The following is a 27,086-nucleotide window of genomic DNA, read 5'->3' as shown; positions in this document are numbered from 1 at the left end:
CCTGCCTCTTGGCCGCCATGGCAATACCGCAGCCTCGCAGGGTGGCTTGCCTGTTCTCATTTCTCAGTGACAGTTTCCAAGAAGGTTAAGAGCCATGTATTGCTCCTTTCTACAGACCCAGTACGCAGTATAAGTATGCAGATCATCAATAAACCTGTGCTGAGCAACCAAAAAATACTTCTGTTTACTTCTATGAACCAGAACACTGGAAGGGTTCATTCAGCAACCCCACATCAACAGGCTGTCTATATTAATAGTGTAGATGTTTTAATCCTTTCAACTTGAAAGGGTGGAGACCAGTTTTGGAAGTCTTCAGAGAAAGAATATGAAAAACAGTAAAGAAAAAAAATGAACCACTTGCTGAAATAACTGAGGCTAAAAATGCTCTTCACAACAATAATAAATTGTTATGATTTTAGCAATATTTTTCTCTTCTACTGTTTGAGGATCCTATATGGTAACAGATGCAAATAGGATCAAAATTTTTTCTCTTTTTTTGTATCTTCTACCTACAAGGGAATCACATATTGTTCTGGAACTATATTAAAATTTCAACATATTATTCATGTGTATGCATTTTATTTCTAGGTAATCCTTTCAATAGAAGTTACAAGTGTGTACTACATTTTGAACAGCTTAAAAAGTAGGCTAGGACACTTGCAATCTATTTTTTTAAAAACAGTAAGGTTAAATTGCTAATACATTTCCTCAAATCAGATTATTATAATGTAAAATGATGTTAAGATTAAAAATTTATGTCAGCTACTCTAACACTGGATTATGACCCCCTGGATGATTTGAAAGCAGAAGGTGAGAGGGGGTTCTAAGAAAAAAATATTTTTCCTCAAGCACACCAAGTAGAGTCACAAAACTTATACTAAGAATTTTCCCCCTATCTGTTCAAATATAAAAGAACTGCTGACATGCAAACCAGTCAAAATACTGATAACCATGCAAGAGGAGAGAGGTGAGGGAAGGCTGTTCCAACATCACAATATTAGAGTATTAAATTCATATAATAAAAAAGGGAGTATGGAGATTTGAGATTAATTGCATGTTGGAAGAAAAGGAATTGTCTTGTCACTCAGCTAAGCTCTTGACTACCAAGTTGTGAATTCAGGACAATTACTTTTAGACTGGCTTTTTACCAAAAAAGCTGACAGATACAATCAAATTAAAAGAAGTCATTTAGTACACTTTGGTTAAAAAAAAAAAAAAAGAAAGAAAAAAAGTACTTCATTATCATATTTCTTAAGTTCTACAGAAGTAGAGTCTTTATATAAAAGATGAACAAGACATCTTTTTTCTTCCTCCAGAGATCTCTTAAGGATGTGTTACCACTATTGAATATATACGTGAAACCGCTGGCAGAGTTCATGATATGTACACGTGTACTATATACATCAACCTAACCTAATGGAAATGGAGTTTCTCTGATTTTGCAGATGAGTCTGACAGTCTGGCACTAGCAACAAAAGTAAGTTTCACTCAACAACAGCTGATGCTATGGGTGAATTAAATCTTGTCAGTGGCACCAGAGTAAGTTATCTTCCTTCTATTTGGTTTTCTTTAGCTCAAGTAAATGTGTGAGGACAATTTCCATTTGTTTTAAAAAAAAAGAAAATTTATAAGTCGGAGGTATAGAATGATGTCAGCATCCAATTACTTTACAACTAGCCAATGAAAGCACATATCCTTATACGAATGACTCATGAAGTAACATTTGAAAAATAATAAGCAGCTGTCATTGAAAGAAAAATTTTTGCATGTTCTACTTCATGTAACATGCTTTTTGGAATCTGTTCAATAACACTGCTTTCAATGAGAGCTCTGAGGTAACCTCTTTTAGCTCAAGAGAGCAAGTTTATTAGACTGAGCACAGGAGCCCCCAAAAATGTATAAAGACCTACTCACCACACTGTTCTTTCCCTTCAACTTTGTTTATTGATGTACTGAACATGAAAAAGTACAAAGAATCCAAACACAAAAGAAAACATGTACAGCCTCTTAAATACTCAACAGAATATATTTTCTATTCCAACAGATGTGAATTAAGTCATACTGTACAACTTCAAATAAATACCAGCCTTACATTTTATTAAGTGCTCTGATAAACACTGTGAAGTGAAGCACAATTTGCATGCCCTCTCATCAATGCCTTGGTTTGCTACAGTAGTATAGGAAAGAAGCATGTAGCTGCTGTTTACCCGTGAGGGGAAACCTTATTTTTTTTTTAAGTATATACATGTATTTTGTTTTTTAGTTTTTTTTTTTTTAAACGCAGGTTAACTCTGACAATCTAAATGCACCTAAGGATATGAGAAAGTGCTAAGCCAATTGATTTCTGAATAGCATTGAGTGGGTCAGCATGAAAACTCGCTTATTCACTTTAGCACGCGCCTCACAGTATATGTACTGTACTATACTGAAAAATTTTATAACTACAATTTTAAATAATAAAAAATAAAACAACGCAACCGCAAAGATAATGTACAACTATGTTATGCATAGCACATTGCCTGTTCTAAGGGGAAGCATGTGAGCATCTCAGTTTATACAAAAAGCAGGACGTAACTATATAGTTCTCAGTGCATCCTGATGAAGGCATTTTTACCTTCAGCCTTTTTGAAAATTTATTATAAGCTAGATGCTAATCAGAAAATATTTTGTATTTTTTAAAATTTCTTTCATACATGGTAAAGACTTATTTTATTATTTCCCCAAATAGTGGTTTAAGCATCATACAAAGTTAAATTTCAATAGCATACAGATATTTATGATTTTTGTATGAAAAATGTAAGGAAATTTGTTCAAAACCTATGGTTATACTCATTTTTTTTTTACCACAAACATATTTATAAACGAAAATGTAGCATCACCATAAACAGCAGAAGTTAGACTATCTACAGACAAAATCAGCAACAAATCTGATGCACTGTAAGGTCAAGTCCTCAGGACAACAAAAGTGACGAAGCAAGACCTCAAGTGACAATGTTAATGCCATTTACAAAGGAAAAAACCGATACAAAAACATTTAAAACCTGAACATCACTTGGCATGTAAGGGAAAAAAAAAATCAAATTAGCTGAAAGGTTCATAAACACAAGGTCTTATTTACATTACACAAAGCTCAGGTGTTAGCCTTGAACGTAACTTTCAAAATACCTTCAAATATATCCAACTCAGATCACTTTTGCCGATTTGCTGCAGTACAAATCATGTGCAACATCTTTTTTTCCTTAAGACAAAACAATTCTTCAAACAATACTGCAAGTACATCACTAAACACCATGAGCTCTATCTGAAGGGATTTCTTTAGGAAGAACAGATTTTTTTTTTCCCCCATCTCTTGGTAATTTAAATTTCTTGCCTGCTCTTATATATTCTTTTGTAAATTTTTTTTATTTGTTTCAAAATCACAAATCAATGTGAGCCACCTATCAGGTAATAACCAGGATGATCAGACGCTACACTGGTGATTACAAAAACGAAACCAGCAGTGTTTCCCCATTGATTCTACTCCTTTCATACAAAGATCTCAAAAGTATTTTCTACATCATAAATCTTTCTAAATTTTCCAACCACTGCAAATTTCCTGGTAAATTTTAAAAGCTCACTAGGTGTCATATGAAGAGATTTCTCAAAGTATTCAAGTCAAAATATTTGTTCCAGGACCAGTAAAAAGTTTCTCCAAATTTTCTTTTTTATAAAAATAGATGCTTTTTTTAAACCCACATCAAAGAGGCTCTTATCTCTTTGGCAAGGTACTGCTTTACGAAAAGTTCTCCAGTATTCTTACAATAAGCGTTTATAATGTAGCCCCCCCTTCCCCAACCCAAATCATAATTACAAAATAAATACTGTTTTTAACTTCATAAATAAAAATGTAAACTTCAAAATACTTTTCTTAGACATAACAGCAATGCTTTAAATGTAAACCAAACACAAAGCTAATCAGAAAAAGAAAAAAAATGGGGGGGGGAAGGACACAACCAACTGAAGAATTACAACACAAAGCCTCAATATTTACTCACAGGTTCAAGGCAGTTATGTAAAAAGAAAAGAAATGTCTTCCCTTAGCTGAAACACTTTAAAAGGTCCACCTTCTTCAAAGAAGGCAATAAAATGCAATGTGACAGGTAAAAACCCTGTACCTCTTGTCCATATTCAAACATAAAAGATATTTTAAGAAGTTTTAATTCAAATACTAGCAATAAAAAATCTCACATATTTCTTAGGATGCTAAGTAGTCGTTTTATCCCCATCTCAACACTGACTTACAAAGACATTTACTAATGTATAAAGTTTCTCTTAACTTGCCTTTGTTGTATAGTTTTCATATATAAATGGACTGAGGACAAGAGCTCATTAGGCTTTGTGCGTTTTGTTTGTCTTAAAGGAGACCTGCAGTACTCTGTCTCCCAGACGGTATCCATTGAGGCTAGCTATCGCCATGGCAGCCTCATCATAGTTTGTCATAGTCACAAATCCAAAACCTTTGCATTTATTGGTGTTAAAGTCACGGATGACCTTCACGTTGGTGACAGCTCCAAAAGGCCCAAACATTTGCCACAGGATACTCTCATCCGCATCAGGAGCCAGGTTGTACACAAAAATACACCACCCTGTTCCTGGGTGCCCAGGGATATTAATTCCAGCCAAACTGGTCATTCCATCAATGGTCATTGGAGAAAACCTACTGAACAAAACAGGAAACACACACACACACACACACACACACACACACACACACACACACACACAAAACAGAAACAGAGGTTGGTTACAGCGATGATTTATTTCTTTCCCCAACTCCCCTCCCCTCAACAGATACACGTAACTATTGGATGTTTCAACCAAAGTCCATGTGTGGCTTGCAGCAGCATGCTATACTATCATGATATTCGTTTAAGTCATGAAATGGCCATTATATGCTGTATTGAATAATACTATCCACAAGAGAAAAAAATATATATTTGGAGCTGGTTTCACCAACTTAAGCGGATTGGGAGCAGGAAGGACCAACACAGACATAAACATGCTGTAACGCTGCAACACAACAGAAAACAAATAATGAGGTTTTCAAACACCAGGTGGCATCAAGTGGTATAAAAACACTCTGAGTCAACCGTGCTTCAAGAAACAGCTTTTCATTAGGTTGTACATGCAAAAGAAAATCCAACACAAACTTATGATGGCTGTCACTCCCCAAATCAAAGAAACTAACCAATTATGGGAAGGGATTATGAGTATCATGAACCTCTATCATTACCTCTTTACTCCATAAGCCATATTGAGCAGATTGTCCAACCTGCAAAACACACATTCAGCAAACTTCAGTTTTTAACTTTTCCCCTTGAAGTCCAAGAAAGCTGGGCTCGATACTGCCATCTTCCAAGGTGGGTGTTTATATGTTAACTGTATGAGAAGTCTCAAAAAAGTGGGTCTTCTTACATTTCTGAGCAAAGGGGTACCACTGCCATATGACAGCAGCTCTTCCAATCCCTAAGTCAGTGCAATGCAGGGAAATCATTGGTGGTCATCTCAGAAAACCCTTTTGAGAGGAAATGTGGGGGCTGTGAAATAGCATTTGGGTTCTCACCTTTGCAGGCAAGTTCTAAGCACTCCACATACATCTACACAGTCTTTGTTACTGTTTTCACAGCTGTTGGTTCCTGAGTATCATCAGATTAAGGGACTCGCCCAAGGCCAAAGGGTTTAGAAAACAGTGGCACTGACACTCAAATTCTGCAGTTTACACAGAATTTCATAATTTCCCTTAAACCTCCCAAACACAAAGGACTTTCATTTTTAAAAATCAAAGTGTAACTAATACAGATAAAAGGAACCTTATATACAACCTCAGCCAAACCTCCCACTTCTCAATATGCTCAACTCAGTCCACAGAATGTAAGACTACAGACTCACTGAGCAATAACGCAAGGATCAGATCCCAGTCTGATGTTTGATTGTTCTACAAGAAGTACAGTACTACTACTCAAGGTGTAAGAGACCAGGTAGATATGTTCCTACTCCCAATTATTTCTGCACATTTGAGTGTTTTGTAAAACTGAAGAGAATCAGAGCTGATGTAATACAAACTATCTTTTTAATAAAAGAGAGAAACAAACCCCAATGACAGAGGAGTACCTTGTGGTTGTGTGTACCTTGTCCCTCCTACCCTCTCAGGAGCAGGGACAAGTTCATTACTAAGCATGGAGCAGAGCCTGGGTCATGACAGGTTTACAATCAGGATCTGTTGACTGAATAAAAGCAATGAGACTGCTAAGAGTATCCTTATTTATTTAATCCAGAGTAAGAACTATTAGGAAGGCAGGCTGGGGGGCCTGTCTGCACATGCAATAGAGTGGGCATCTGTGTGGGAAAAGAGGTTGGAGGGTGGGAGGGTTTTGTTTGGTCAAAGATGCCACACCTTTGTACTCCAAAATAAAGGCCACAAATACCAGAAATAGGGATGCAAACAAAATCACCAACCATAAACTAATGATGCAGATAGCTTCATAAAAATGCTGGAATGACCAACACAGAGTGCCTTTGGCATGTGAGTGTGGAATGGAGTGGCTCACTGCAGTCTCCTTCCAAAGCACTCAACGACCCCGAAGCAGACACATCGAAGCAGAGTCGCACCATCTCTGCACGTTAACGGGCATGCTCTGCCACCACCAGCTAGGTCACCAGCCCAAAGTCCAGAGACAGGAAACTCCCGAGTGAGTTTTCAGCACTTTCAAGACAGGGCAGAAACCAGAACTGCCCTAGCAGTGAATTACATGCGTTAAAGGGAGAGATCTCATTTGTCACTCTCCACCTCAGGATTCTCCACCTCAGAAGACTTCTATACTAGGATCTCTGAGAACTCTCTCAATGGGCCTCATATTTACCCTACTTGTGAAACCCTATATGACACCAAGATCCTGACCACCGATATCTTTGCTCAATATCCATTTTAGGAAAACATCAGTCCTATGGAATTCAAGCCAAGTTACTTAGCTCTCTCCCCTCCTTGCTATTCTTGACCCTCCCTCCTCTCCCATCAACAAGGAGAGCTGGGAGGAATACACCACCTAAGAATCAGAACCCCAGCAACGCTGAAAAGCCCTGTCTGCATGCAGCTGGATCTGGTAGCTTTCCCTGCTCTCAGCACCCCCACAGGGACTGGCAGAAGGCCGTATGAGCTCCTCTGGGCCCACATGTACCCCAAGTCTTGCAGCAGCTAGAAAACTGTCAACCAGGTGGTTAGCTGAGACCCAAGGACCACTATCAATCTCCAGAATCATATATTTCTCCTGGGTCTGTCCAGAGTTCAGAGACAGATACCTTTTGTATATACGCTCTTTTAATGACAGAACCAATTTTTAAGGGAGACTAAGTTAGTGGCCTCCAGAATGACCCAGGGGGACGTGCCTGATGATGTATAGCAGCATGGCCAATACACATCAAAGTGTCCATTAAAAATATACTTATCTTAAAATAATCTTTATTCCTACCAAATCAACACACTGCACCCAACAGCCTCATCAGTCCCAGGCATCACATACCTTCCCGAGGGACAACTTGGCAGTCCTCAAAGGGACAGGGACACAGCCACCTGTCCTTCAGCATGGACACAATCCACTCACAAATAACACGCTAAGTGGATTTGAAGAATTAGACTGGGAAACCTTGCTGTAACTATAACAACCCTCAAAGGAGAGGTAAATTAAAAGAGATTCCTGCAAATAAACATCAATATCACCATCACCGTCATAATCTGAGTGAGGGTGGCACCTGTAAGGAAAGTTGGGATAAATAAGAAAAAGGAGAGCTGATTATTCCTGCTGTTCCTAGGATTAGCTACACTGAGGTTAGACAAAATAATCTAACAGGTCTCACATGAAGTCAGTCAAGAAATGTCAAATGATCAAGATCATAATTCTATGACTCTTGCTTCAAAGGTGTATTACTCAATATTTACTGATTACATATGTGAAAAATGAGTCAGCATGATAATTAGCAAAACACTGATATATTGCTTATTTCATCCTTATCTTTATTGTCCATGTGTGATTCAGGTTTATGAATTAATGAATGTACTAGCACAAGCCCCCATGTGCATACAGTTTATGACTACATGCCTCGTTTCAGACTATATATGGGCAATATTTTGAATAGAAACATATTCCCATTTCGAAGCTAGATATTTATAAGTAGAGAATAAAAAGAAGATATGTGCCTAGTTTCCAAGAAATTCAGCTGACAGACTATGCTAGGGTCTACATGCAGGTAAAGGGAAATGTCGGTCCAAGTCAGAAACAAAAAAATATAAAACAGATTGTAAATGGGTTAAGAAAATAAAACTCTGAACTCTACAAATAATGGTTCTCAAAACCTCTCTAAAGATCACCAACCAAGACTGCTTTGAAGTTAATCCACAACAAGATCATCCATTCATGTCCTTATCTAATTCCTCCAAAAGAGAAAAAAAAATTATTCAGGAGGACTGATACCAGTTTTTCCCAAAGAAGCTGTGACAGTGCAAGCAGCACGTTCCTTAAATGAATCTCAAGTGCTGACTTAGAAGCTCCTTTAAAAATGCATAAAGCCTTCCAGAAGCAGGCACACAGGCCATTAGACTAGATCACACTTAATAGAATTAAGGCCGCTCCACAGGAAGAGAGAGGAAAAAAACTTTGGCTGAAAGTTTAATTCAGATACCATATCCCAGGAATATACTTGAGGGAGTCACAGTAACCATCCAAATAAATAAGGCTGGTCTTATTCTGAAAACTGCGGTCAATCAGGTAAGCATATTAGATCAGCAATGCTCACGTTACAATAATTTTCTAATTATTCATACAGGTTGACTGAGCCATAAACACCGTAAGTCAACTTTTAAACTTAACCCTCACTACATCGCTTGTAATTTTTTTACCTTAAAAGATATGGTCCATTTCATAAATATTAAAAAACATCCCTGACTATTAATATTTATAACTTGTATTCTCCAGTCTCTCTCAACTACCAAGATACTATAATAATATAAAAACACAGTGCAAATTTTCTAAGTGTGAGCAAGAAGGTGACAAACTCAAGGCTAAGAGCATTAGAACACAGATATGAGGAACAAAAGCTCTAAGTAACGAACTAGGCCCGAACTACAGAAAAGCAAAATACCAACAAAGCAAGCCACTCCTTCATTCAAGAGTGTGAGATGAAAGAAGAAGATTCAACCTTAATTCAATAGAGAAAGGGGGAAAAAAATCAAGGTAATAACAGACCAGGTTCAGAGATATTAAAGAAAAACAGCCAAACACATATCAGGCTAAACTTGAACCCTAGGAATAGAAGCTCTCAATTTCCTCTAACACTGAATCTAGACCAAACGCCTTCACTGAGCTCAAAGGCTAGTTCATAATTTATTATCTGAAGTTGAATTATGAGAAGATGGGAAGTGAGGTGACAGAGACAAGAATTAAGAATCTGAAAGGGCAATAAACATCTTTCTCATTTTCTGAAACCAAGTTTCCCTTAAAATTTACAGACAACTCTTATTCCTTTTCCTCAAAATTAGTTTTTAATAGGAGACAAGGAAAGGAAGAATCTCTACATTAACTACAGATGGAACTAAATGATAAAAGCACAGAATGGGCAATATTTTTTTAAAATATTAAATCTGACTATCAAAACAACCTGTAAAGCTTTACCTAATAAAAAACATTTTTTAATTTAAAAAAAAACATACATACCATGTATGGCAATATTTTTTTAAAATATTAAATCTGACTATCAGAACAACCTGTAAAGCTTTACCTAATAAAAAACATTTTTTAATTTAAAAATAAAACATACATACCATGTATGAAGGGGGGTAGATCAAATTGAGAACAGATAAAATAGTTAGACAATTTAATATCTCAGTCACCTACAAGTCTTGCCATTTCAATAATCGGGCATTCTCCTGAAGATACTATCATTTCAGTCCTCTTGCCCAGCCTTTCTCAGAATTCTTGATTTTAAGAGCATAGTTTTACTCAATAACTACCATAAAACAAAAACCAGAGCTTAAATTAGGAAACATCAAAAATAACAATTTAAACTCAAAGAGCTTTCTTCTAACATCAAACGTGGTATTTTCAGTGTTAAAATCAACCAGTAAGTTTCAAAGAACTCTCCTGTACCTAAGATCAGAATTCTTTACTGGGCCTCAAAAAGCTCTGGGGTTAACTGGCTGCCCAAGAAAAATCTCTAAAATTCCTTCATTCACGTCTGTGCTAAATTTAAAAAAAAAAGTTTACTCACTTAAGATGCCGCAGAAGAAACCTACAAGCAGAGCTAAGAAATGACTCTGTGAAATTTCTTTTTCCACAAAGGCAGCTCCATCCATCTCTTCCTCCAGCTCAATCACTACTTCCAACCACCACAGACAAAAGTGGCAGTGTTTCCTTTCTACCAATGCCTTTTAACTGCAAAGCTGAAGCAGAGTGAAGTGATCGCCAGGCTCAGTCAACCCGGTACCAAGTCATCCAGTTCCAGATGAAGCCTCATGACAGTATAACTTTTTCTCCCAAGGCAAAAGCCACCTTAAGCCACCTGAACATGATGTTTACAGAAAACTTCTCTTTCACACCTCAGGTGAGGTAACTGAGATTTAAAGAAGACATTTGATTGATTTTTATCTTTACTTTCTTCAGCATTCTAAATACACGAGCAAAAAAAAAAAAAAAATGCACGTGATATAAGCTAGAAAACATATAAATCTTTATTAAGTTAAATTTGTGATTATATTTTTGGTGATTAACTATTATGCCCCAGCATGCAAATAATGCACTTGTGATAAAGAACACAAACAAAAAAATACTAGCACAAGTGTTAGATGGCATTATGACTGCAGGATACCATATGGCCAAAAAAGGATCTTAAAAATGTTCCAGAAAATAAAAACTACTTATGTATCTGTGCTCTGTTTAACATCTAAAAGTCACCATTCTCCTCACATGCACATCAAGGATTTAAAAAAACAAAAAAAAAACTAGATTTGGTTGGTGCCCCAGTATTAGAATAAAATTTGAAAAATTAGAATATTTAACCTGTCTAATGAGATAGAATGTCTTCTTTGTACTAAAAATGCATGGTCATTCCATGGACTATAGAGGTTAGAAAACTACCACCCACAGGCCAAATCCAGACTGCCATCTGTTTCTCTATAGCCCAAGAGCTAAGAATGGTTTTTACATTTTTAAAGAGGTTTTTTTTTTTTTTTTTTTTAAGACATGCATCAGATACTGTGACCACAAAGCCTAAAATATTTACTATCTGGGTCTTTACAGGGGTTTGCCAACCTCTAAACTGCAAAGATTAAAAACTTAAAACAGGAAGATGAATCTATTTATAAAAACATAATGTAACCATGTAAGTTATATATCCTTAGTTGTGCACAAATTATAAAACCAAGTAACTGAAAGAGCTTGACCTAAAAATTAAAACACGAGGAAAAGACCTTCTCAAGTGAAAAACTGAAAGAGGGAAATCAGAAGCAATGGGAACAATTAGGAAGACCCCCAGTATTCTGCAGGTCAGGGTTTCTCAGCCTCCAGTACCACTGAAGTTTGGGGCCAGACAGTCCCCTGGTGTTGGGGGGCTTTACTGTACACTGCAGGATGATGGGCAGCATCCGTGGCCTCCACCCATGAGATGCCAGTCATCCCCACCCAACTGATACCGACATCAATGTCTCCAGACACTGCCAACGCTCCCAGAGGAGCAAAACCGTTCCTGATTGAGAACCACTGCCTGCCACAGGTTACTGAACTTTCGCCCCCACTTTGGATACTCTGCAAAAGACACTATACCCCAAGTAGGCTTTCCCTGTGCCCATAAGAAAAAGAAAGAAAACAACGATAATAGCAAACCAGAGATCTTGTCTTATAATAAAAGTGCCAGACAGCGAACCTGCAACTTCTGGTTTGAGCAGCTGGGCGTAAGAAGTAGACCGGACTTACCTAAAGCGCTGTGCCTGCTGAGCTAGTGGTCCTGGATACCTTCTGTTTGGAGACTGGTACAGCTGGGAAAGGATGGCCTGATTGGTCTTTTGGCTTGGGTTATTAGCGAACTTTACAGTGATTGGCTCTGTGGCACCGGGAGGTTTCTGGCCATTTAGGCCTTTGATAGCTTCTTCTGCCTCAATCCGCTTGTCAAATCGAATAAACCCTACACCCCTTGATATGCCTAAGGTAGATGTGGGTAAGGATTTGGGAAAGGGAGTAGAAGGAGACAGGAGGGAGAGAAGAAAGGATACATTAATTTTCCCTTCTCAAGAACATGTTTTCACCCACATGTAACATCTGCCACAAAAATCACACCAGGAGAAAAGCTTCACCTTTGCTTAGTTGCAATTCAGTCTAGCATTACAATTTTGTATTTTTTAAATAGATGAAACGCATTAATTAAATTAATGCACTTTAAAGTCCATTACTACATGCCACCAATAAGCCAGGAAGAAGAAGAAAGCACACAAGTACGTCCATGTTTCTTTTCCCCACCTTCTTCTCTCCCTCTCATGCATTCTTTAATGATGTCAACTGTATGACTGACTTGTACTTTTCAAATTATGCTACTGGACAAACAGTTCAGAAAAAAAAGGGCACAGGAGCTCTTTCTCTTGGAACGAGGAGAAGAGAACCAAGCATTTGCTAAAAATGCTAAAAAGCTATGCTAAAAATATATGCACAGGGGTAGAAAAACATATTTCAGCTACACTTTTAAATAGTAAAATTCTACTTAATTATACAGGCTACCGACCCTTTGAGAGAAATGCCTGAAGAGGTTTTTCTGGTTCCCTGAAGCTCCCCCACTGCTTTTAACTGACTCTTCTTTATTAGAGAAATGATATTATATGGAGAAAAAGAGTGAAAAGAGGAGGTAAGAGTAAAATTAAACAAGACAGAAGTAAAGCCTCAAAGCTTGCTTTCTTTGGCAGCATTACTTCTGGCTACAGAATGCTATTCCCCCACTCACGCTCACCCCACCTTGAGAGACCAGAAGGGGGGAAGCAGAAGGATGGCCAAGTACCTGCCCAGCTTTTGAGAAATGGCAGCAAGAAATCCAACTCATTCCATTTAATTAGCTTAACAGACTATTTGGAGTGGCCAGAGCTGGCCATCATGGGATCAGCAGTTGTAGGGAAAGACTTTCTTGGCAAAACAAATCAGTAGTAGCAGTACTAACTTGGGACTTGCAGCAGGAAAAGCCTAGATGATTCAGAGTATGTCATTGAGGAAGAGTGAGAAGCAATTAAGAAAGATAAGCTAAGAAAAAGCATTAGACTATGATTTATAGGAACTTTAAAAAAGAATAAAGGTCTGCTTGCTTTATAATCAATCCTGTGTAGGTCGAATGGCTCAGAATTCTATTCTAAGGTAGGTAAGGCATTTTTCCCCATATGCACGTATCCCAGCCCCTATCACTCACCTTCCCTATTTCTAAGCTATGCCTGCTGCACGCACATACACGCTGCATGCACCTGATGGCCGAATAACAAAACTGCAGGATTTTTTTATTTTAGGTAAAGTGGACAATTTCACACTAAAGGTCTTAAGTGTAAAGATGAAATGGTGAAATGACACCAAATCTATCCTTTCCATTATCTATTCAGCATGAATAACCCCTAAAACTTTATTATTCCATAAGGAAAGCCTTAGATGGGCAGCGAAACAGCCTCAGTTTAGGATGAGTCACCTAAACCTATGGTCCTCAAACCTGAGCATGCATCAAAACAGCCTAAAGGACTTGGTAAAATGCCCACTCTAAGAGTTTTATTCACTAGGTTTTGGGGCCCAAGCCTGCATTTCTAACAAAGTTCCAGGCGGGTGCTTTTGCTGCAGGTGCAGAACCACACTTGAGAAACACTGACTCAATCAGGAGGTGACCAGGTAGTCTACCTGTGAGCCTGCACCCTCAGGATGGCCCTGCAGCCGAGAAATGGCTTTCTGCATCACAGGTGAAACTGACTTTTGATTCAGGTCCTCACTGAGAGTGAATGAATTAAAAAGCATGAATACAAACAAAACAAAAGGCCTTTTTATTTTGCTCTAAACAAATAGATTTGGATTGTTAGGCCTGGACTTCTATTCAACCTCATTTGCCATCTGTGTGTACAATACACTGTGATAGAATGTATGAAAATCATGAAACGTAACTAAGACGACCACATTTTTATATACTCTCACTGGACTAATTCTCTCCATACAATAAAATCTACAGGCCCCTCTCCCAAGCATATGGATGATGGTAGATACCACTATACTCAGAACTCAGAAGTATGGTGTTCAGACTCTGTAAGAAGCTAATGAACAGCACAGAGGGACATAACAAAGGATGCTTCTGATTGAGTTCAGATCAACTCAATTGATCATCAGTTGAAGAATGAAAAAAACTGGCCTAATCGTATTCTGTGGTCCATCGTTTCTTAAATATAATCACACATTATAATGCACAACTATTTCCACTGGTACTCTAACTATGAGAGACAGAAGAGGAGAAAGACAACAGGGATAGTGAAGGAGGGAAGACAGAAGAATCACACAGAAAAGAGAAAAACCCATTTTCTTTAAAAAAAAAAAAAAAGACTACTCACAAAATCTTAAAGTGACTGCTTTAGTATATGGCACTACAGGTGATTTTTTTCCCCCTCCTTAGCATGCTTTCTTAATTTTAATATGTTTTTAAAAGAATATTGCTTTTATAATAGAAAAACATGCCTTTACTTTACTTTTAAGATCCATATTCAAATCTATATTGCTAGTTTTTCTTTAACTGAAAGCTTTAGCAAAAGAGCTCCCTTCCACACAAAGATTTTAATAAACATATTGGTCTTATTTTGGTTTGGTTAAAAGTAATATGAGATTAAAATTAATTTTTAACACTTAAAATTTCAAACTCATGCATGCCTATACAACACAGCATGGACCTGAAAAAGTCTTAACAGCAATTACTAGTGTAGATGTAGTGTAATTCTGCCTTGGAGAATTAGCAGCATTAAACTATGTTTTTCACAAAGAGTAAGACTGTTACTTAATGCTTCATAAGGAGGTTGGGAGTTTTTTTCATGCAGCAGCTTAGAAATGAAGATTATTAATTTGTAATAATTATTTATAATAATTTATATGCAATAATTATAAATTTATTATAAGCCACAAAACAGGCTCCAAACCTTCACCTTTGGGGAGGAAATGACTCAAGCTTGCTCACTACAGTATCTATGCTTACCCATGCATATCTATGAACAATCTTAGCAAAAAATTGCATTTTCTGGCCCACAGATATACCTTTGATATATTCTAGAGGCAATACTTCTGTATGAGAAGGCAGACTATTTCACCATCTGTCAGTCAGCGAGCAGAGGCTGCCTACTTACCAGTGACCTGGTCAACAAGAATACGAGAAGTAATAATGCGTCCATATTGTGAAAAAAGTTGCTCCAACTCCTTCTGGGTCATTGTTTTTGGAAGTCCACTGACGTATAAATTAGCATCTCTGATGGAAGCTGAACTCGGGCGCGCATAGGAAACCTGGAAAAGAGTAGCGAAACGTGCATGCACACTCAGTGACCTTCCTTCCCAAATTCGAAAACCGCCTCGAGTGAGCTTTTCCATAAGGAGCATGCAAGAAAACATTCAAGCATGTCCAGCATGAACTGTTCCACTGCTTTCTGGAGAGACTCTTGACAAGAGAAACACCATTCCCCTGGGTGGAAAGAAGCGCATATCTACCCCAGGTGTGTAAGTGTTCAAAACTGACCAGTGATACACAGAGCAGAGTAGGACTCCTGGTAATAAGCTGTCCTCCAAGGGGCCAATATCCTAAACTAGGGATTTAGGCTCAATTCAATGGTCAGGCTTAAGGATTCTAAATTCATCTGACACACGTGTGTGACCTGTTTTGGGGCCTCCCACTTCAGCAGGGGTGGGGGATGGTATAAACTTTCTAAAAATTTTAAATATGCCCTTTTCTGAAATTATTTAGCAATCTCAATTAAACCCTGTGCTATTTAATAAACACACTGTAAATAAACATCTTGAAGCAGATTACCATGATTAAAAAAAAATAGCTATCATCCTTAAATTCTCAGATGTATGAATGGACCATATCTCCTGTCATTCTTTGTCTATATCTGTCCACAAATCTCTTCAATCTTGATTTAAAAGGTCTTAAGTCCATCTATTGATTTATTGACTTTACATGCCCTTTCAAAAGGCTTCCCACCTTTGAGATAGAGTGTCTAAACTTCTACCAAGACGAAGACAGAATAAGCCCGTGTGTATTTATCATCAGCACCCCTTACACACACTCCAGGAGGGAAGGCGTTAGAGCCGCCCCTCTCATCACTGCATCCTCTTCACCCTGGCCCATCGGATGCGCTAGAGTGTCTGCTGAGTACAGCCAATCTAGTGTCCCAGCGGCCCCACAAGCCGTCGTGGATCCGCAACAGCTCACCAAGCACACAGCAGTCAAGGGAGAGCTCAAGTCACTTAGATCTTGCCCAAACTGTGATCGATACCTCTTTGCCAATTTTAAGTCAGCTCTGAGTCTCATGTGCTCTTTTGACCCCATTTCCTTTAGTTTTAATAGTAAGCTCTTCTAGACTGACTGCCAAGGACAGAAACTTCACAGCATACCCCGTTTGCCAGATCACTGACAAAAACGGCCAAGCTCTGGGTTTCATTTGGTGGAGTACCATGACAGGTCAACTTCTGCCGGTTGATCATAACCATTAGTATCAATCTTTGGGCTTTCACAGTGACTTGGATGGAAAAAAAAATTCGCCTGCAATGCAGGAAACTTGGGTTCAATCCCTGGGTTGGGAAGATCCCCTGGAGAAGGGAACGAGGGAATGGCTACCTACTTCAGTATTCTTGCCTGGAGAATTCCATGGACAGAGGAGTCTGGGGGGCTACGGTCCATGGGGTCGCATAGAGTCAGACACTACTGAGCATATATATTACACTTCTTTTCCATCTTGGCCACCAGGGAAGCCCCAATATGTAAATGATCACCATAGGTAATCAATATTATTCCTTGGAAGAATCCGTGTTAGTCACTCAGGGATTCAACCATTTCTGTCAATGGTCTGGCAAATGGGGTATGCTGTGAATAATGAAATAATCTCTAATCCACATAAAATTCTGTTAGCACAGAGCCTAAAAACCCAGGTGACTATACTATAAATATTCACCTCTAAATACATCTAAGAATGCAGGTAAAGACCTAGACCATTAAAGTTGAGAGTAACCTGAGTCCCTTACTGTGCTCCATAATAATTTAATCATACAGTGACATTCACTGCTTTGAGCATTTCAGAGGAGTGTGGGTGGAGTGTTTTAAAAGTTATCCTAAAATATATTTAGGAAAACGGGTTTATATTTAGTGCTTATGTAAAAGCTTTGAAAACATACTTGGGTCAGTCATGTTATCTACATTTTTTTTTCTTTCAGTGTCTGGTCTTCAGTTCACACTGCTTCTTTAATTCCAACCTGTACTGATTATATTTTCTTATCCTCTGAATTCTCAATGCTCTAGCATTTATAGCCTTGGTCCAGGAGAGACCTCTGAGCTTCCCAGGAATAGTTAATTCTAGAGAGCAGCAAACAACTCCCCTGGGAGGTATCTTTGACATACAAACCAGAGGCCACACCCCATCTCCTTTATCAAATCCTCAGACCAAGCCAATATTCCTCCCACTCTGAATCGGCCTAGGGCCAGGTACCAGACAATCAAGTAGAGAGTGAAGGTGTTAGTCTCTCGGTCCTATCCCACTCTTTGTAACCTTGTGGACAGCAGCCTGCCAGGCCACCCTGTCCATGGGGTGTCCCAGAATACTGGAGTGGGTAGCCATACCCTTCTCCAGAGGATCTTCCCGACGCAGGGGTTGAACCCTGGTTTCCTGCACTGCAGCTGGATTCTCTGCCGTCTGAGCCACTAGGGAAGCCCTACCACCCCTAGAGCCCAGAGCGGTCGAGAACCATTCAAACTCTCCAAAGCTAAACTCCCCCAGTCTACCTGTCCTGCCTTGTCCTCAGCTTCCCGCCAGGACCCCCAGAAAGGCCCCAGGCCACGCTCTGCCCTCTCCCCTCTGCCTCCTGGCCATCTCTGGGGCCTGCCCACATGACCCCGCATGGCATGCTCTGCCTCCTCTTTCCGAAGATCTTAAAGCATAAGTTTCCTCCTTCGTAACAATCACTTATGTATGTCTTATCTGATTACCCAGGTGCATTTTCAGACACGGCTACACTAATAAGGTTCCAACTCTCAATAAAGAACCATCTCAACACTGTTTCGCACTGACTTTGCCAAAGAATTGGTTCCTATCACCACAGGCAGGACACGGGTGACTCGATCGTACAGAAACTCATGGTGGCAACACTATTTCCATTTAACTTACACTTCAGGGGCTTAAGGGACTTCACCATTTGGAAAGCATTTTCAGATACACTATTTTGTGCCTCACAACAACCCTGTGAGGTAGGGAGGGCACATATCAGTATCTTATAGCTGGGGAAACAGATACAGAAAAGGTAGGTAAGCACTGCTAATGCTATACACAAGTGCTGAACTCTGGATTAAAATTCTGATCTTCTAAACCCTTGTCTTGGGAGCTCATCTTTCACTGTCTTATCTTTTCACCTTTTCATACTGCATGGTGACTGCAGCCATGAAATTAAAAGATGCTTACTCCTTGGAAGAAAAGTTATGACCAACCTAGACAGCATATTAAAAAGCAGATATTACTTTGCCAACAAAGGTCTGTCTAGTCAAAGCTATAGTTTTTCCAGTAGTCATGTATGGATGTGAGAGTTGAACTATAAAGAAAGCTGAGGACCAAAGAATTGATGCTTTTGAACTGTGGTGTTGAAGAAGACTCTTGAGAGTCCCTTGGACAGCAAGGAGTCAATTCTAAAGGAAATGAGTCCTGAATATTCATTGGAAGGACTGATGCTGAAGCTGAAACTCCAATACTTTGGCCACCTGATGTAAAGAACTGACTCATTGGAAAAGACCCTGATCCTGGGAAAGATTGAAGGCAGGAGGAGAAGGGGACAACAGAGGATGAGATGGCTGGATGGCATCACCGACTCAATGGACATGAGTTTGAGTGAACTCCGGGAGTTGGTGATGGACAGGGAGGCCTGGTGTGCTGCAGTCTATGGGGTCATAAAGAGTCAGACACAACTGACCAACTGAACTGAGGAAGACTTGCAATGAATGAGATAAGGACTTGTACTTTGCAGATGCAAATCAGTTTCCAGACCAAATTTCTATCCAACAATTATCAGCAATTCTTTTTTTTTAATCAGCAATTCTTGATTCTGATTTTTCTACAGATTTGGAGCTCAAACTGGTGCCCTGCTTTAATTTTCACCTGGAGAACGACTCTGGGGCTATCTGAAACTTCAAATTGTTAAGTCTGTCTCTGTGGTTCTTCAAGACTAAAATAACACTCCATGGAGAAGACCCATGAGATGGTTTTGTTTTATGGCTATTTCTGTATTAGAAATACTTCAATAGGATAAACCTCCAGCATATGTTCCAGGAGGGTCAAAACAGCTTCCTCCTTCACCAAATGCAAGGTGTTCTCCAATCTGCAATCACTGGATTAAGAGATAGGTTTGGGGTTTTACATTTCACTGCCATTTAAACAGGTGAATATTTAATGCCTGAGGAGCAAGGTTATGAAATGTCAAAACTACTAAGTGAAGGATCTAATTTAAGAGGCAGCCAGAAAGTCTGCAATTTAAATATTTAAAGATGATACAGAAAGTACAACATTGAACACCAATCTACTCCAAAGATAGCATTTTATATCTCAGGTTTATTCTGGAATTCCTCACAAGTGTACGAGTGATATTATAAACAAAGACAAGCAATGCTGAAATTACTTGAAGGGAAAGAAGGGAGACAAGAAGTACCAGGCAATAAATGCTCTAGTCAATGGCTTCTCAAGCTGTTCTTCACAAAAGAGACCTGACTGGACAAAATAGAGATAAAAATAGATTTATCAAAGTAATCAGGTCCTGAAAATGGAATAGTTTGAAACACAGCCTATTCCTTGTAATTAAAAACTCATTTCTTCATCAGCATGCAGTCACTCAATCATGTCAGACTCTTTGCGACCCCATGGACTGCAGCCTGCCAGGCTCCTCTGTCAATGGGATTTTCCAGGCCAGAATACTGGAGTGGGTAGCCATTCCTTTCTCCAGGGGATCTTGCCAACCCAGGAATTGAACCCAGGTCTCCTCCATTGCAAGCAGATTCTTTATCATCTGAGCCATCTTCATCAGTGAATAAAACTAATTATACATTAAACATTCAAGGACAAGTAACACATATACTATGAATGGGCTGTCAAAATACAAGTTAATAAAAATACACAGAACTGAAAGAAATGAAAACATGGACAAGAGCTGGGACTTTATTACAGATACATAATAAAGTTTAAGACCCCTGTACGTCACTTTAACAGAAGTATGTCTAAATGCTTCTGTCCAAAAGTACAACTGCTCTCAATTCTCTCCACTTCACCAACAGAAAGATCCGTGAGAGTGGACATTAATACCAACAGATTAAAGTGATAAGGACTATAAATGAACAAAGCAATCTCTTCTTTATTAAACTCCAGACATCTGAAAAATCTCCCACTGGCAAGATCACCAGTAAACAACTTCTATCACTTGTCAATTACTGACCCAGGACTATAAACACTAACCCTGAAAAAAATGAGATACATGCCACTCAGACTCCTTTTTTTTTTTTTGGAACGCTCCATTCTGCAGCTGAAAGGAGTGGACAAGGTCACAGTTATGCCTATTTAAACTGAGAGTTAATTGCTGTTCATATCAAAAAAAATGGAGCCTTGATGGGACTAAGAAAAATGATACTACCGCTAAATAAAAATTAGCTCCAGCTCTGGCAGACAGTAGCAAAGTCCTTGTGAAAGCATCAAGGCATTATAGGCACGGGGCTACATTGGACCCACCAAGAGAACTCAGAAGCACACAGAAAGACATTAAGTTTTAACCACAAGTCAGGCCATAGACCTCAAAATCCACCAAAAAGGAAGCAGTGTCCTTTGATCTACTTCTAAATGCAAAACCCTACCAGGAACAGGTCTCAAACACACACCAGGACATACACATATCAGTCCAAGATTAGGTTTGGTGTAAGAGCAAGCATGTTTCACAGAGGGTTGCAAATGAGTAAACTTGAGAGAGAACAAAGCATACAGAAATAAGTTCATAAGAAATTAAAGATTAGCTCTAGCGAAGGAGTTGGAGCTAAAAGGAATAATCACACCTAACAGGAAGGCTTAGCAAAGGTATTATGGATTAGAGAAGTTGCCTCTAAAAGGTATTCCAAGACAGAGAATGTGGAATATTGCAACAGTGGACAACACACAGAACCTCAGATTTTATTGAACACTGGGTTGGTTGAATGCTTTAGTCTATGTAAGATTGTTTTCATTCAAAAGAGACGTTCAGAAATACCGCAAAATATATCTGATCAGGTTATTCCTCTCAGGGATTCCCTAATGCTTTAAGAATAATTTCAAGTTTCTTAGTTACTTATGCTTGAGTGGCTAACAGGCAGCAAGGCCAGGGGTCTCCAAATGGAGGAAATAGGCTGCAAGTGTCAGACATTTTTAATCTCTCTCTTAAGCGGCAGGAGGAAACAAACTACTAGTGTTATTATTTTTTCTCCTTCTCTAGACAAATTTAAAAGGGGGTTTCTTTTAAAATTCTGTGTTGCCATGACTACACCTGGTTCTACCTGAACTTAACTTTTCTTAAACCTTGAGTTAACCAATGCGTTTTTCTTATGGAAATCTTTGTCTTAAGCTATGTTAATGAACTATGTATTTACCCTAGAGTGTCTTCAAGTCTGTTCCACTTTAAGAATCAGAACCCACTTCACAAACCAGTATTTTTACTGGTAACATTGGTCTCCTAATCTATGTTAATGAAACTCTGTATTTACTTGGAAACCTGTCTTTCTTCAGGATTCATGTCAATCATTTTATGGCCCAGGACAACTCGCCTTGTGTCAATGTTATCTCAAAATGCATGTTGTGGGTGAGGGGCCTGATGCCAGTCTCTGAGTTTTGAGACATTTCCTTTCTCTAGTTAGCAGACTGCTGGCAGCTATATAACATCTGGCTAAAGACTAGCAGGGGGGCACTCTCTCTGCCCCCTTCTGATGTCTATGTCAGAAGCTGTCTCTATCTCTTTTTATACTTTAATAAAACTTTAGCATCTGCCTATAATGCGGGAGACCAGGGTTCAATCCCTGGGTTGGGAAAATCTCTTGGAGAAGGAAAGGGCAACCCACTCCAGTATTCTAGCCTGGACAATCCCATGGACGGAGGAGCCTGGTAGACTACAGTCTATGGGGTTGTATAGAGTCGGACACGGCTGAGAGACTTCACTTTCTTTATTACACAAAAGCTCTGATCACTGGCCCTGGATTGAACTCTTCTCCTCCTGAGGACAAGAATCCTGGCGTTTTTTGTGGCTCAACAAGAACCTTTCATGCTCAGGGTACTGACTACCTATTCTATATGAACACACACAACCTTCAACAGTTTCCCAAAGCTTCCTGCTCTCACATCCCCGTGTTAAACTGCTCTTTCCACTCATCTAACTTTTCATCACTTCAGACACTGCATGGGCGTCACCTAGGCCTGAAAATCACCTCCAGCCATCCCCTCCACTCTAGTATGAGCTGGTTACCCCTCACCTGTGCCCACGCTGTATTATATGCCTCGCTCTCCTAAATACTGAGGAAACCAAGACATACTCATCTGTTACCAAGTCTTGTGACTGGCTCAATTCCTTGAAATATGACACCTTGTCTGTACCTTCCCTGTACACTCCAGTACGTACCACACATTCACTGTAATGAGGACGAATGATCTTCACAAATTTACTGCAGATGCTTAATTTTTGAAATCTTGTTTAGAAAGTTAGAAAAGGCCATAATCTGCTAATATAACAAAAATTCTATGTTATGGTACTTTGTGCATATACTATGCTAGTTCAGTTGCTCAGTCACGTCTGACTCTTTGTGACCCCCTGGACTGCAGCATGCCAGGCCTCCCTGTCCATCGCCAACTCCCGGAGTTCACTCAAACTCATGTCCATTGAGTCAGTGATGCCATCCAACCATCTCATCCTCTATCGTCCCCTCCTCCTCCTGCATTCAGTCTTTCCCAGCATTAGGGTCTTTTCCAATAAGTCAATTCTTTGCATGAGGTGGCTAAAATATTGAAGTTTCAGCTTCATCATCAGTCCTTCTGTTAGGGGAGTGTAGTCTCCTCAGTTCTGTCTCGTCACAACAAAGATTTGAAGCAACGGATATTAAAGCCCTCAGCGTGTCACAGCTCTCGGACAGGCCATGTTATCGTTCTCGGACAGATCAGTTTTATTTGGAAAATAAAGGAAAATACATCCTCAAGGCGTGAGGGCATGCCGACCCAAAAGGCATGAAGAGAAGAGAGAGAGAAAGACAGACACAGAGCCTGCGTGTGTGCAGGAGAGAGAGAGACCCCCAGCCCCCTGGCTCCTCTTTTCATATGTTTTCCCTCCCGCTGGGCCTGCCCTCTGTAAATTACGCTAGCCAGGAGTGCTGTATGTTCTTCCTCACTCCAGTCCTCGCACCCTCCTTTGTTCTATTTTTGTGGGCTTTTCCCTTCCTTGTCTTTTAGCCACAGCCATTCTGGACTCTTATTTCCCATTCTAACTACCTAACACTTCTGATGAATATTCAGAACCAATTTCCTTTATCATGTTCTGGTGCAATCTCATTGCAGTGCAATGGACTCTCAAGAGTCTTCAACACCACAGTTCAAAAGCCTCAATTCTTCGGCGCTCAGCTTTCTTGGTAGTCCGCCTTTCACATCCATACACGACCACTGGAAAAACCATAGCTTTGACTACATGGACCCTTGTCGGCAAAGTGATGTCTCTGCTTTTTAATATGCTGTCTAGATTGGTCATACTTTTCATCCAAGGAGCAAGCATCTTTTAATTTCATGGCTGCAGTCACCATCTGCAGTGATTTTAGAGGCCAAAAAAATAAGTCTCTCACTGTTTCCCCATCTATTTGCCATGAAGTGATGGGACCGGATGCCATGATCTTAGTTTTCTGAATGTTGAGTTTTAAGCCAACTTTTTCACTCTCCTCTTTCACTTTCATCAAGAGGCTCTTTAGTTCTTCTTCACTTTCTGCCATAAGGGTAGTGTCATCTGCATATCTGAGCTTATTGATATTTCTCTCGGCAATCTTGATTCCAGCTTGTGTTTCATCCAGTCCAGCATTTCTCATGATGTACTCTGCATAGAAGTTAAATAAGCAGGGTGACAATATACAGCCTTGATGTACTCCTTTTCCTATTTGGAACCAGTCTGTTGTTTCATATCGTGTTCTAACTGTTGCTTCCTGACCTGCATACAGATTTCTCAGGAGGCAGGTAAGGTGGTCTGTTATTCCCTTCTCTTTCAGAATTTTCCACAGTTTGTTCTGGCCCACACAGTCAAAGGCTTTGGCATAGTCAATAAAGCAGAAGTAAGTATTTTTTTGGAACTCTCTTGCTTTTTCGATGAGCCAATGGATGTTGGCAAATTGATCTCTGGTTCCTCTGCCTTTTCTAAATCCAGCTTGAACATCTGGGAGTTCATGGTTCACGTACTGCTGCATCCTGGTTTGGAGAATTTTGAGCATTACTTTACTGACCGGTGAGATGAGTGCAACTGTGTGGTAGTTTAAGCATTCTTTGGCATTGCTTTTCTTTGGGACTGGAATGAAAACTGACCTTTTCCAGTCCTGTGGCCACTGCTGGTTTTTCCAAATTTGCTGGCATATTGAGTGCAGCACTTTCACAGCATCATACTAGACTATAGACTCCATTAAACATTAAAAAAAAAAGTTTCATTTTTTATATTGAGGATTGAAATCCCTAGAAGCAGTAAATTCTTAAACACAGTACTATGTAGCAGAGATGAGGATATCTTAACTTTAGAGCAAAAATATAGACATTATTTGGTCCAATATCTTTGTATTTAGCAAAAAAAATTTCATAAAAGTGAAGTGACACGTCCGAAGACAGAACAAAAGAGCTGAATGTAGAATCTGGAGTTTTGAGTCTTCTTCTAGGGGTTTTCTATTAAGCCACTGGCTGTAACACAGTCTGAAATCATGCAAATTTCTACAGAAACGATCAGACATTTAATATGGAGATACTGGTCAAAACATCCAAGAAGAACCTTAACTTTGCTAAATTTTTTCTTATACATGTATAAGGAAAACCTGAAATATATCAAATGAGTCTTTCTCTTAGGACAGTTACTACTCTATCTCTTCTATTAGCAGTGCCTGAAAATTATTTAGGAGCTATTTCAGAAAAATCTAACATGGGTGAGGGGAGTTGAAGAGAGGAAAAAATTAAATTATAATACCTGAGACTAATGCTTTGTCTCCCTTAAAAAAAAAAATACACACACACACACACACACACACACACACACACACACACCCCATTTAACATAAAGTAAACATAGCAACTGGCTATTTTATACTAAAGACTATCTCGGCTTCACATTATTTCCAAGTTTTAGTGCAGCATCACTAAATAAAATTCAAGCCAGCTAATTCCTGTATCTAACTTAAAAGATGTAGCTAAGAATCACATTCTGAAGGAGATCAGCCCTGGGATTTCTTTGGAAGGAATGATGCTAAAGCTGAAACTCCAGTACTTTGGCCACCTCATGCGAAGAGCTGACTCACTGGAAAAGACTCTGATGCTGGGAGGGATTGGAAGCAGGAGGAGAAGGGGACGACCGAGGATGAGATGGCTGGATGGCATCACTGACTCAATGGGCGTGAGTCTAAGTGAACTCCGGGAGTTGGTGATGGACAGGGAGGCGTGGCATGCTGCGATTTATGGGGTCGCAAAGAGTCGGACACGACTGAGTGACTGAACTGAACTGAACTGAAGAATCACTTAAGAATCAGCTAAGAATCATTAAGGGCAAGAGGAGAATAGGACAACAGAGGATGAGATGGCTGGATGGTAAAATGGACTCAATGAACAGGAATTTGAGCAAACTCCGGGAGATGGTGAAGGCCAGGGAAGCCTGGCATGCTCCAGTCTACGGGGTCACAGAGAGCCAGACACAACTGAACAACAAGGAAGAATAAGTGATTATGTATGGTATTATTAAAAAACAACACTAAAACTACTGAAGAGCCTCAGAAAAACAAAAGTATACTAGTTATAAAATTTGTTATTAAGTAACTAATCACAGAGAGAGGACTTGACAGATTAGAGTTCCCCTTTCACACATCTTACAACACCTTCTGAAACATTACTTTGAGCAGAGTTTATTAAATGTTACCCAAACAGCTTCATCCATGTGTACTGATTAAATGAAGGTCCATAATGAGGTCATCATAGACACCTTTATATTTTTTTTATTAAACTATCATAGTTGGCAGGCATCTGTTCTTTTATTTCTTCTGTTTCGGCTTGTAGTACACAGTTGGTTCAGCAAGGACTCTCAGCCTGGTCAAGACCAACAGAAGTCTGCAGCAAAGATGTTCTTGAAATGCAACTTGGAGAGGCCACAGATGCCTTTCAAATTCCTCAAGATCTTTGCATGCGAAGCATTTAACAAAAAGCAAAGCACAAGCAGAGCAACAGCACTAGATATGGCATGTGAATGGGAGTGTGCGGTTAGACCATATCCGCTACTGCAGCGGCGGTGACTCGGTCATTCCAAGGGCTAAGCAGGAATCTGTCAATCCGAATGTTCTGTATTCCACTTCTAACCCCATACCTTCACTGAGCCCACTACAATTTTTGCAAGTGATTTTACTAAGTGAAGTGAAGTGAAGTCACTCAGTCGTGTCCGACTCTTTGTGACCCAGTGGACTGTAGCCCACCAGGCTCCTCTGTCCATGGGATTCTCCAGGCAAGAATACTGGAGTGGGCTGCCATTTCCGATTCTCCTGGGGATTTTCCTGACCCAGGAATCGAACCCAGG

At 39.5% G+C, this 27,086-nt stretch overlaps 1 protein-coding gene across 6 annotated transcripts in view; it reads right to left on the bottom strand.

Annotated features, from left to right (window-relative positions):
* Positions 1–4,368: 4,368 nt before the first annotated feature.
* The window catches only part of ELAVL2 (ELAV like RNA binding protein 2), a 78,787-nt gene continuing 56,069 nt past the window's right edge, over positions 4,369–27,086 (bottom strand). For 2 of the 6 annotated variants that reach the window (XM_068973973.1, XM_068973977.1), the window contains exons 4-7: positions 15,410–15,563; positions 11,997–12,222; positions 5,273–5,311; positions 4,369–4,699 (exon numbers count right to left, since the gene is read on the bottom strand). In XM_068973973.1, the coding sequence (XP_068830074.1) occupies positions 4,369–4,699; positions 5,273–5,311; positions 11,997–12,222; positions 15,410–15,563 (750 nt within the window). The remainder of the gene's footprint in view (positions 4,700–5,272; positions 5,312–11,996; positions 12,223–15,409; positions 15,564–27,086) is intronic. The other 4 variants (XM_068973974.1, XM_068973978.1, XM_068973979.1 and 1 more) reach the window with 3 other exon arrangements.

This window comes from Capricornis sumatraensis, chromosome 6 (genome assembly GCF_032405125.1).
Source record: "Capricornis sumatraensis isolate serow.1 chromosome 6, serow.2, whole genome shotgun sequence".
In the NCBI taxonomy this organism is placed as follows: Eukaryota; Metazoa; Chordata; class Mammalia; order Artiodactyla; family Bovidae; genus Capricornis; species Capricornis sumatraensis.
This window is presented reverse-complemented; position numbering and strand designations above follow the sequence as displayed.